General features: G+C 38.5%; 1 protein-coding gene across 1 annotated transcript; it reads left to right on the top strand.

The window, feature by feature from the left end:
• Nucleotides 1-1,079: 1,079 nt before the first annotated feature.
• On the top strand, nucleotides 1,080-11,421 carry LOC135702714 (chaoptin-like). Its single transcript, XM_065223755.1, has 2 exons — nucleotides 1,080-1,120; nucleotides 7,514-11,421. Exon 2 carries the CDS (start codon nucleotides 7,517-7,519, stop codon nucleotides 9,632-9,634), a length of 2,118 nt encoding a protein of 705 aa, XP_065079827.1. The 5' UTR covers nucleotides 1,080-1,120; nucleotides 7,514-7,516; the 3' UTR covers nucleotides 9,635-11,421.
• The last annotated feature ends 1,713 nt before the right edge of the window (nucleotides 11,422-13,134 follow it).

Consider the following 13,134-nt stretch of genomic DNA (forward strand, 5'->3'; position numbering starts at 1 on the left):
CATTTTCATTTCGGACCTCCCTGATTTGCCTCAGGGTTGCAACAAATCTTTGTTCACTGATGATACAGGCATTTCCGCTAAGATATTTTCTCTTCTTATTTACAAAAAGGGAATATTTCTCCCAACGCTTCCAAAACTCAACTTGTAATATTTCCACATAAGCCTAGGGCTTCGTTTTTGAAACCTAGTAGTAGTCATATAGTCACTATGAACGGAGTTCCAATTTCTTGGTCAAACCAAGTGAAATATATTGGATTAATACTTGACCAAAAATTAACTTTTAAAGATCACATTGAGGGTATTCAAGCCAAATGTAAAAACTATATAAAATGTTTGTATCCTCTTATAAACAGGTAATCCAAACTTTGCCTGACGATAAACTTCTAATATTTAAACAAGTTTTTAGACCGGCCATGCTTTATGCTGTGCCAATATGGTCTTGTTGTTGCACTACCAGGAAAAAAGCACTTCAAAGGATTCAGAACAAAACCTGTTCCCCTAGTTTGAAGAAGTCAGGACAAGGAATCGGTGGTAGATCTTACATCCCGTAACGTACCTCGAAAAGATGATCTACCCACGTTACGGGGCATCTTTGCTTTGTTTTGCAGCTACAAGGTGAAAGCTGATTAGTATGTGTATAGAAGTGACATTGGTGTTTATTGGCGATGCGACTGACAAGTTGAATAATGGTTGTAAAAAAGCTGGGTAAACACTTTCCAAAACTATTTTGCTAGCTTCTGCTTGTGGCTGTATCTGCAGCTTTATTTAATCTACTTTACAGCACAAAGCTGGGAAAGTTGGCTTATAAAGCTGTCAATGTTAGTTGGGAAGGCCTTCAACAGTGATATTTTCATTGTTCTGTACTTGTACTGTGTTGTACTTAAAGGCAAATATGAAGTGCATGCTATCACCACAGCGTAATAAGAGATGATATGCCTCAGAATTCTTATTATAACATTGACTCTCGCTATCCCCACTTCAGACTACGGCTATATCACCACTTTAGATAGGTTCTGATGCACCATTATCTCCATATTGCAAAACTATACGGCAGTATACGTCTGGTCCTCCACGAAGTCATACTGTTGGCACTCCGACGCATTCAGAAAAAAATCTAAAGGTATTGAAGAAATTATTTCATTTGACTGCGGTAATAAACAGTTGTTGGGAACTTCTAAACAGATTGAAAGAGCAGTGTGGAGCAGAGAGTTTTGATCCGTCATAAACGTTTCCCAAGCGACATTGTCAGTTATTTCGTGGATTTAATGCATTTTACAAGTCTAAATCATGGTCTACAGAACACTCGTAAAAAACCCCAATTTTTACTTGGATTGCCACCCTTGTACGTGTAAGACGTCAAACTAACCAAATCGAGATTATGATAGTTCATGCATGGTAAAAAGTATTACTTTTCCGTTCATTTAGGTTATTTTTAGATGCAACATTACACATATTTATATTTTTATTTTAGTTTTAGTTTTTTTTTTTATTTATGTTCAAAATCGTAATCACCGATTACATCACTCACGACAACAAATTCTCATGTAAAAAAAAAAGATGAATGAATTCAACAGTGAGCATGCGTAAGGGTGTAAACGCGATGATCGATTTTCTTCGTCGATTTTCTCGTTTGTTAATAACTCGCTAGAATTAAATCCTCTCTAACATCAGTATGAATTCTCCTCTAAATACAGAAAGCAATTTAGGATGGATGACTCTCTGGACTCTATAAGAATTATCTTAAATTTGGATGAATTGCTCTCTGAAATCAGAATGAATTCAAATCAAATCAAATCAGATTCAGCCCATGTTTGCTGCTCTGTTATTACCAGATCAGCTGCAATTACACAGAGAACCAACAGATGATGTTTGGGACTAACATTCATCCTCAATGTGTAAGAACTGGAGATCTAATATTTAGCAATACCATCGCCGGCCGTGTCCGAATGCAGGTCAACTAGGGAATGGGAAGGAATGTGTTGACGTGGTACTCGCTGTGAAGGAAACCGAGAAATCCTCAGCGCTTCCACGAGAAATCACTGGGATGTTGGATGTGGGGAAAAGGTTGCACGCATACGCAGGGATCGTTTTTTGGTAGAGCGATTATAATACACAAACACAACACACACACACACACACACACACACACACACACACACACACACACACACACACACACACACACACACACACACACTTGTTGACGGCTACTCCCGCCTTGAGTTGTTACATTCAAAGTGTTTTTTATGTTACTTCATACGCGAAGTTGACGATTTTCAGAGTTGGTTGGAAATGCTAACATGAAGCTTTAGTGTGATGATTTATTAGCTAGAGAATGATCTTTAGAAGAATGTAGGTGGATAGTTCCGTTAGAGTACGGCAGTATGAAAATTGAATAGGCGGGAGTAGCCGTCAACAATGCTGATGATGGTACAGCACGCAACAACCACCCTACTGCTTTCTCTCTGAGATGATCACGTTGGTCATGACGAGAGGAGCAACACAATAGTTGGGTAAAGAAGAACTGCATTATAACACACCATCGACTGGAAATGCTCTCGCAAACGTGGGGCTTTAGGTAGTGATGAAAACGTCGCTAGAACTATTCCACAGCCGCAGTCAGTTTATGAGCAACAAGAGGGACGCACATTTTTGCCTGTGGACTTGGAGACATACTTCAAGTCCCCGCGTACATCGTACGGGCTAGGCAAAAATGTGCGTCATCTTGAAAAACTGTCGCTTTAATGGCCCTTCGCTCATTTTCAACTTCTATTCAATTTTCATACTGCCGTACTCTAACGGAACTATCCACCTACATTCTTCTAAAGATCATTCTCTAGCTAATAAATCATCACACTAAAGCTTCATGTTAGCATTTCCAACCAACTCTCAAAATTTTAATTTCTATTTCCTAATTGGCCTGGAAGTGGTCTATGCGACCCTCCTCCCAGATGACCATGGCAATACAGGAAGTATTGGTAGATACCGGACATGAAGAACCAGTGGAGGTGCCGGGCAAAGGTGTTTATCCTATATGCATATGATATGAATTATCGCGTATTTCTGTTGTTCTGTTGTTTCTGTTGTTCATTACATGCCAAGTAAAATTCGCTGATTTTCCAGTACATAGATAATGTGGATGGAATTAGATTGTTGACAAGCATCGTTTTCGAAACATTGTTAATGTTAAATGTTACCAAATGAGCGCAATTAAATTGTTAATGTATATCCCTAGTAAGAATTCAAGCTGAATAGTAAGAACAAAAGGTGATTATTGTTTGCTTGATTAACACCAGGCTGAATATAAAGTTGATTATTAGTGCATAAAGTGAATTGTATCCCCAAAACTCAACCTCAATAAGTTAGCTGATCTAAAGATTGGAGAAGACTTGTTTAAGCTTAACACTACTCCACAAATCAGCAACGCGCTACAAATATGTGGATAGCCTGTTAGAAGAATAGGAATTAATTGTCGTCAGTGACACACATTGCATCTCCGGCATTTTAGTTCTTTAAAATTCATTGTCTACCTTTCTAATCCCAATCAGTGCCAGCAGTAGAGATCCCATTTGTCAGTATAAGGTAAAACAGTCCCATAACAATTATAATATATGAAGTGGTCTTCCTTGATTTTTTTTAATTAACAAAAGTTGAAAAAGACTGTTATATAATGCCTTAGACAGCTTATTTTTTTTCCTTGGTTTGATTTCCGTTGATCTTGTTTTTCGTGCTGAGCACCAATTCTACCGACGCCAGGAAGGCAGCTCCCACACCTGGACCCTACCTATCGACCTATCGACCATCAAATCATGAACCGGGGACCAAGACCAACGTCTTTACTTCCCTTCCGAAGGAAGGCGTGATCAGAGATGTTATGCCTCAGAACATCCCGGCGACGCCGTCTGGCATTGAACCCAGAACCGGCACCGCTGAGCTTAAAATTTATATTACTTTTAAGTTTTCGGTTGATTAAAATCATCAGATTTAGATGTTTAAAAACTGAACACAGGTTTGCTTTGTACAACAATTTCAACCTAAGGTTGAATTAAAATTGTTGTAAGAACACATGCTAAACGTCAAATTGTTAGTGTAGCTGGAGATTTTTAGGAATATCTCCAAGCAGAAGTGGACTGCGGTGACGTCGGAAGTATTAACATTTGCATACCTGTGTTTTGACTGTTCACCACATTATATTGCACTGCATTTACATACCGCATTCAAAAAATATAACTCAAATATGTCACTAAAAAAGCATCCTAATGATCACCATAACGTACAACCCCATTGGGCTGTCTCTTGTAGTTTTTTTTATCTAATAATTTGGCAGATTAAAAGGATATTGAATTCGCTAGCTGTTGCCCGAAACTATGCATCTAAGTGTACTCAGTATTTGTCTAATCTAATAATCTCTAATCTAATTTAATACAAACGCAGCCAGTACGAGAAAGCATCCTAGAAAATGATTAGGTTAGATGAGGTCTAATCATTTTTCTTGTTTAATAATTGATGTTTACAGCGTATCTAAGATATGATATAAACATCAATACGGCCAGGCCTACTGCGTTGTATTTGCCGCAAAGATGATTCTTGGAAATGAATGGGTACATTTCTTGAATCTACAGGGGTGGAAGGATGCGTACATCATTGAAGAATCATAAAATAATGCAATGGAAGGATCTTACCGAATTTTTTCCTGTGTTAATAATGATTTTTTTGCGCTTAAAAGCTTCATTGATGCATCCGATCCTTCGTTATCATGGGGTTTGGGATGCAGTTCTTCGTCATTGCTCGTGGTTATGTTTAGTGATGTGATGTGGTTTCTTTGATTTCTTTCACTAGAAACTACTGCTCCTGGCTGATCCGCCAGCCTTGCATCGAGCTGGAACCGTAAGCAAGCAAATCAATTGCCTCCTTGCTCGTTGAGAGTGGTTCCGATAGATACGCGCCCATTTTGGCTTGCAGGCAGCAGCACTTTGCAAGAGAAAATTTGCACGTTCGATTAACCTACTTCCACTGGATATCACCGTTAACTCCTGGACTTATTTTGTAACTTCCGGTTTCTGGATCGTTATGCACTTGTAACTATACACAAACGGACACGATTCAACAGCGTACATTAGAAAACTCAGCGGAGATCTGCTTTTTCGCAACGTTTCACGGCGGCGGCGAAGAAAGACAAAACCCGGTTTGTTCATTCGCGGTAATGTTAAAAACTCTGTCGATCCTATTTTTTAAAATAACCAAACACAGCACTAATAAACACACGCGAAATTATTGAAAAAAATTTCAGGTGTCCAAAATGCACCAACTAAAGGACTTATTGCACTAAATTTTCAATAAACATCTCGGAAAATAAAGCAGCAGCAAATTTCTATCTAAGTGTACTTAGTATTTGTTGTGAAAAACTTTGGGATGGTTCATCTGTATTTCTCTATTTGCAAACGTGTTCAACTTTATTGTATTTTGTCACAACGCATAAATTTTATTTGGATGTTAAGGTGATACTCTAAGGAAGCCTTAGCGTGAAACTTCAAAGCTTCACAAAACATACAAATTTAAAATTGCTACTCTCTGTTTGTAGTAGCACAGCAAACAAGGAGTAGCAATTTCAAATTTGTATGTTTTGTGGAAGCTGACATTTATGCCTATAAAGTTCCACGCTAAGGCTTCCTTAGAGTATCAACTTAAGTAGAATTGTATAGAATTTTCTTTATTTCTGATATTACGCTAGTCAAATGTCAAAATATCCAGTTGACTCTTCGACTCACAAACTGTAATCAAAGAAAAATAATCATAATACCTGTCAGCATGTGATATGGTTAATTAAACAATAAGAATGAAACACTAACATCCCTTTTAACGAGCAATTAGAAATCAAAACATCTGAGCATCAGAAGTCTGGTCAAAATAAAATAATAAAATAAAAAGTGAAGAATTGTTATTTGGTTAGGTGCTCGTACCTTCTCAAAAGGAAGAAAGGAATATTTATGTATATTAATAAATATAATCCAGAGTTTAACATATATTCCACTTATTGAAAAATCTGAAAATTCCGTATATTAAAAAAAAATATGTTAAATCTGTATAAGTGACATCACTGAGACGAGTACGAAAGCACCCACATCGACCGGAAGAAAGGCTTCCCGAAATACCCAAGAAGCACACTTTCATCGAAACACGTTGCTGCAACTTGATTGTGACTGGAATAAGTTGCATACAAGTAACCACAATTGTTCAGTGACAAGTGTGCTGCTAGGGTAGGCAGCATGACTAGGCCACCATCATCCGGTTGGCATCGACTTGCACTGGTGTGGCCACCATAATAAAAACAACCGGCCCTTTTCAGGGCCACCAATTCAAAAACGGAAAGAGTTAAGAACTAAATGATTGACATATTTGTTCCGTCCACTACTGGTCCTACGTCAAGCTTTCGTTCGTGCCCCTAAACACAGACCCTTCTACTTTTTATTATACATTAATCTTAATAGCTTAAAACATGTTAATGTTATTTAAAGAGAAGGAGATTGACAGATAAAATAAGCTATGCCAATTAGATCTGTTTTGAATCAAATTTGGGGCTCATGGTGGAGGAGCTAAAAAAAAAAATCAATTACTTAATTTTACGCAGACCGTAGAGTTCTTTTCCAATATGTCCTTCTTAACTGCAAAAATCCAACATGTGCGAGCTCCACTGTGGAGTCGAGGAATCTCTATCAGGTTATCTTTTGAATATTAACTTCGCTTGTTTCTCTTGCAAGCAATCCAGTCCACCACAGCCGGTCGTGTTTTATCATCTTCACAATATCCATACTTTTGTACTTCTTTTTGCTTTATTATAGAGACTTCAAACCGTGAGCTGGTTTACCTCTTTAATATACATACTGTTATATACTTGATCTTCATCTTCTTCGCTTTGAAGCGTTTACACTAGTTTTCATCTGCTCCCAACATAGTATTCTTCAAGCACTTACACTGTAATCAATTTAAAGTTTTCTGTGCCAACCAATGCATTCATTTGTATATTGTGTGGCAAGACTGGACCAGGAATGGAGGACAACCTCTGGCTTGGTAATTCCATGCCTAGCTGACTAGGCTATCTGAGGCCATATACAGTTGATACGACTGGAGATTCATCCGACGCCACGTCGCCAGATTTTATTTTCTTGTTCACCGCCGAAAAACGTTCCAATCAGCCTGTCCTGATTCGTGACCGTAGAGCACTTCCAAATTTGTCAACATTTGTTACAAATCGAACTTTATTTTCGTCTGCAAGTTGCGGGACTTCAGCTGGTTACACAATCCATAAAAAGCTGTATTTGCAGCTGCAGTACGTTTCATCACTTCTTGGGTAATACAATTATTGCGTGCCACGAGTGTTCCAAAATGCACCCTGCATAATAATTTTATGAAAATCATATTAGAATTGATTAAAAAAAACGATGATACTTTTCGACACTAACATCAGACAAAAAATCGTTTCGAATATCTACGTAACCTTTCCATTTCTTTGCAGGACATGGCACGTAAATTCATCATTCACATTCAATGGATTCTGCCCAGTGTTATCTTATTCGTGAAAAGCATCACTTCCGACATCAGGTTTCCGGACATAACCTCAATCGCGACTAAACATGCCATCAGTCACGAAACAATGTACGCCGTCTATCCAAATCTCCTACAGCTGGACATGAGCAATCAAACGGGATTCGAATTCCCCGTAGACCAGGTTCTGCTGATTCACGATGAACTGTCTCGTTTCGTGTGCAACAACTGTGGCATACATTCCATCTACCAGCTTTCCTTGTCGAAACTACCACAACTAACTCACCTTATTATGGAAAATAACAGTCTTCGATACGTACATCCGGATGCATTCGAGTACAATACCCGTATGGAAAAGATCAGTCTTGCAGGTAACCAACTTTCCACATTCAATTCGGAAGCAACTATTCGGCACATTGCTGGCCTAGCAATGCTAGATCTGAGCTGGAACGAGCGATTTGATTTGAACAAAGTGGAATTGCAAGGAACCAGGATGTTTTTCTTCACTTGCAATCACTGCCATACTACCTTTCTCGATCGGAACACACTTGCCCGCATGCCGAGGCTTTCACAGCTGTATCTGTCGCACAATGGAATGGAGCGAATCGATGATGATGCTTTGATGATGGCCAAGTATGTCAAGATATTGAACGTTGATGGAAACCGGGGCTTGTTACGGTTGAACCTCAAGTCAGTATCGCTTATGAAATTGAGTGCCGAAAGATGCAGCTTGGAAGGAACACTGCACACGTCTAAGCTACCGCTACTGGAATATATTAATGTGAGAGCAAATAGAATTACTCGGGTGAATGAGCATGGATTTATGCAAAATACAAACATCAAAGTTGTCCTACTGGACGATAATTTAATTACAAAGGTTCCCACGGTTCTGTTAGAGCTTCCGTTGAATGGGTTGAAGCAACTATGTCTGGACAGGAATCCGCTTCAACCGTGTCCTCGAATTGACGAAGCAAAGACTCTGTACTCAACGAGAAGTCTTCGCAAGGGTTGTTTGGATGATGGCAATCATTTGACTAAGTTTGAAAACTATCTGCCGAATGTCAGTGGCCATGCTGTGTACAAGAAAATGACAATTCATCACCTTAGTAGTGATGGAATGACGGTAGACCTTTCCAATAGAGCCATCGTGTACATAGAACCAGATTATGTAATTGATGACCAAAATGTGACGGAAGTATTATTTGACAATAACCATTCGTTTGACTTCAAACCATATAGAGTATTCCTAAATAGCTCGCGGGTTGAACGAATGTCGTTGATGAACTGCTCAATCACAGAAATATACGAGCCAACTTTCAAAGAGTTGCCCAATTTAAAATCTATACATCTCCAAGGTAACAACATTAAATCCATTGATTCCAATTCATTGTTCACCAGTAACCCAGGCATAACGTTTCTGAGTCTATCGCACAACAATCTTGAATTCATCGCTGCGCAGTCATTTCAAACATTGGAAAATTTGGAAATTCTCCACCTGGACTGGAACGATCGTCTATCCAATAAGGCCAACACTCCATTCCTACTGAGCACATCACTACGGAAGCTCAGCTGCATACACTGTCGATTCGAATGGCTAGATCATATGACCCTGGCAAGGCTGCCAAATCTGCTAGAACTGAACCTAGAGAACAATCACATAGCAAGACTGGATGCCGATGTCCTGCAATGGACAACTCAACTGAAGTACCTTAATCTACGTCACAACCACCTGGTGGCCTTTGAACCGAACATCAACCAGCTGAGCCATTTGAAAACACTATGTCTGGCCGGTAGTCCTAATTTTGATTTAGAGCATAACAAAAATATGGACCTCCTGGATAATATCCAGAAGATGATGCAGCTCGACAAAGATTGTCAAGACGAAAAATTTTCAGAAAAATTGGTTGGATTATATATCAAAAGAAACAAAGCCAAACATGAAACTATCGACGTTCCAAAGGTTGAGCATATACGATTGCAGAAATTTGAAACATCATCCGCTGTGTTATATACGAGTAATGTGGCCGTCCTAGTATTGATTGGACTGGTTAGGCATTTGAAAGGCGTGGTTTTAAAGTTAATTTTCTTATGAAACATTATTTTGGGAAGTTTACCTGGTGCAAGCAATAATGCCACTCTCGTTGGGGTGATGCCAAAAATACAGATACTCATATTCGATCCAAGTTGTAACTCCTTTTATTTTTCAAATAGCAGTTGTAAAAATTTGTTAAATTACTTTTCAGTGGCACATAGGGCCAACGTGAAAATTGTCCATAAGTGTGCTTCACCCCACTTAATCAGTTCAAAATCAGATGCTGGTCATTTTTTGAAAATCAAAGATCATTTTGTTGCGAAATCCTACTACACTGGCCCTTTGAAGTTTATGTGGGAATTACTATGGGAAAAGTTAACTTCTTATACTAATCGTCCTAGCCCTTTGCCATAATGATATGCAAGTTTACCATCTATACTCATATGTCATTTTACAGCAATAGCTTTGCTGGCGACCACTTTTTGATTGATCGTCAGGATAATAAGTTATAATGCACATAAGTACAGATAGTAAATCTTTCAGAAGGGCTATGACCGTGATTGCAAAAAGTGAACTTTTCCCATATTAATTAATCACGAACTTCAAAAGGCCAGTCCAGTCATGATTTTGAATTAATTAATCATCTTACCATGATTCTGCTAATGTTGTTTTTAATGGTGATATCTATCCAAAATTACGCATTCACTTAGTTACGTTAATTGTTTACAGAGGGTAGTGCGGTCAAAACATGTATGATTCCTCTTTATATGCACTAAGACTAAAATCCGAAATCTCTTCTTTTAGATATATTCTGCACAAAAAAAATCTGTACTCCCTTCTTTTTTACATATACTGCACACAAAATACTTTCTAAGCTAAGCTCCTAATAGGATTTCCCACCATTTCCCACAAAGTATATTTTGTTAAGAATATGTAAAAAAGGAGGGATTAAGTATGTTAATCTAAATGCATTTATAGAGGTACTAGACATATTTTGCAGTATCAGGTACTCTATTTTGTAATCTGTGGGAAGGCAATCGTAAATAGAGTGACAATTTTTTTGATTATTAATTTATTTGATAAGGCTCAATAGAATTATCTTTACAGAACCGATGATTCTTCGTCACTATAAAATACATCTTAAAGCTATAGTCGAAAGGTACAACACAATAACCACTTCATCTTCCGCTATCCAAAAAGTCTCCTCCATCAGAACGGGAGCCGCTTCCAGTGGTTTAATTGTATGGCAGTATTTCCAACGGTTCAGAGCGCTTCCATTGCAGCAATGGACGCAAAACGTGGTCAGCACTCACACACTCATCACTAAACGGTTGTTCTCCAAAGTCCAGTTTCTGATCGAACTGTTCGTCACCGTCACGTCACCGTTCGTAACCGTCAGTCTTTTAGATAGCAAAGTTGCTCGGAACCACCCATTTATCCGCAAGCCAAACGGCTTAAGTTTGCTAAGGAGCATGCTGATAAGCTCTGAACTCACGAATCTAAATTCAAGCTGTTTTTTTTGCGCTTTGACGGCTTGAATGAATTAAGTGAATGATGGAGGAGGAAATGTAATGGGCTGGGGGTGTTTTTCGTGGTGTGGATTGAGAAGTCTCGTAAAAATCGATGGGATAATGACGGCAGATTCATCCTGCGGGAAAATCTGGAGGTTTCGCTGATCCAGAGGGGCCTTGAAGAGAAGTTCGTATTTCAGCAGGAGATCAACAAAACCACGTCTTTCTTCCGGTCTTGTCGGATCAAACCGGTGGAATGGCCTCCACAAAGCCCGGACCTCAACCCCATCGAGAATTTGTGGGCGATTCTTGACGGTTGACAAAACTGGTGTTACCCTGGAGCGCACCTGCAAAGAACTAGATCCACAGCACCTTGTGGCGAGCATGCCGAAGCGCCTGCATCAGGTCCTGAAGGCCAAAGAGGACACATTAATTATTAAAATGCTGTCGTAGCTTATGGTCTTTTCTTGTGCTCTAATTTATCTTTTCGGAAGCCAAAGTGAAGTGGGCACTTTTTTTTCAGTGTTTTATTTTCAGTACAAATAGATTTTTTTTTTGTGTAAGTAAAACTCTTTTTTTAATTAGTCCATAAGTGAAACTTTAATAGAATATAAAAAAGAAGATATAAAAAAAGACTACATTTATTTTTCTTTAATTTGAACCAAATAAATGAGAGAAACTCAAAAAATGATGAGTTTGGAACTTTATTTTGCCTATCAGTGTACATGAAGATGTTAAATTTACTGTAGTACCTGTAGCATCACGGTTTATTTTTCAAAGATCTTTATTTGGAAGGCTCAATACCGTTGAGAGCTCTACGGAGCCGAGAGGCTAATAAAGTTTAAGGGTTATAAGGGGCCGCTTACAAATAACCACATAAAAGTTATAGGAGGAAAGAGCAGGGCTGTAGCGTGACTCGGTGACACTTGGGCAGATGGTTTGGGAGTCATCCTTGTCATAAACTGTCAACAGTTCTTGCTCACTGCAAAAAGGCTACTGATTATTTAAACGATGGGTTTCAAATATTATGTTCCATTTATCAATATACTTTAAGCTCCGCTAAAGGTAAAAGAAAGTTAACCCTCCTAATTAAGTAACTGTTAAAGATTGAACATTTATGATTTCCAGCCGCCATTCGCATAACTGCCCCATGTCCTATGTAATTGGTTTGCGGATAGTGGCAGTATAGAATTTAGAGAATTCAGGGAATTTCTAAAACTCTGCACACTAATCCAGGCCTCCATCGTTCGGTAAATTTTGCACTACAGAACTGTTCGGTAAAAGTTTAAAAATCAGTGAAGAATACAATTATTAGAAAATTTATTCTGAACTTGTACAGAATTTGTTCGGTTTACTCCATTTATTGATGAAAAATAATGATCACGTGTAACGGTCATTTGAAAAATTTACCGACTTGTTCTGCTGTTCAAAAACCCGGTAAATTCCTACCGACTTCGGTGATATGAGTCAAGTGTGTGTGTGTGCACTTTTTCATTATTATGATAAACTTACCCAGGGTAGAACATGATTAACTTATCCTGATTAGAACACGATAAGATTAGAGCTCAATGTTGGTCAACTGATTGGGTCCGACGATTTTCTGGGAAACGTTTGTAGAGTATTATGAGAGCTAGTAGAGTATTATATGATATCTCAAATGGAAAACAATTTGATAAACTCGGAGCTTTAATGCCTACCATCTATGACAATCCTGGCCACCACCTATGACAATCAAGTAAAAACACATTGCCTTATAAACCAGATCCAGAGAACAGTGCGATTCCAGCCGCTGTTGAGTTAGGAAGCAACTACGACGTTGATCTGTTTTGTGATCTGTTTTGTATAAATGTATTATTCTACTGCAACAACTAGAACTACAACCTCAACTACGACAACTTAAATAGTTTGCACAACTTGTACCAGGTGAGAGGTGAGTAGTTCCAATTCAAGTGGTCGAACGGTTTTGCTAAATTAATGCGTGATAAGGACACTTTCACTGAACCTTATTTTCTCAATAAATGCACCGAAAATTTATCATCTGAAACAATC

The sequence above is a fragment of the Ochlerotatus camptorhynchus genome, unplaced genomic scaffold, assembly GCF_037179485.1.
Source record: "Ochlerotatus camptorhynchus isolate MF236.1 unplaced genomic scaffold, CSIRO-AGI_Acam_v1.1 ptg000196l, whole genome shotgun sequence".
NCBI classification, from domain to species: domain Eukaryota; kingdom Metazoa; phylum Arthropoda; class Insecta; order Diptera; family Culicidae; genus Ochlerotatus; species Ochlerotatus camptorhynchus.

What these genes read in the sequence shown, in the direction of transcription:
- LOC135702714 (XM_065223755.1), top strand. Translation starts at nt 7,517, where the DNA reads ATGGCACGTAAATTCATCATTCACATTCAATGGATTCTGCCCAGTGTT.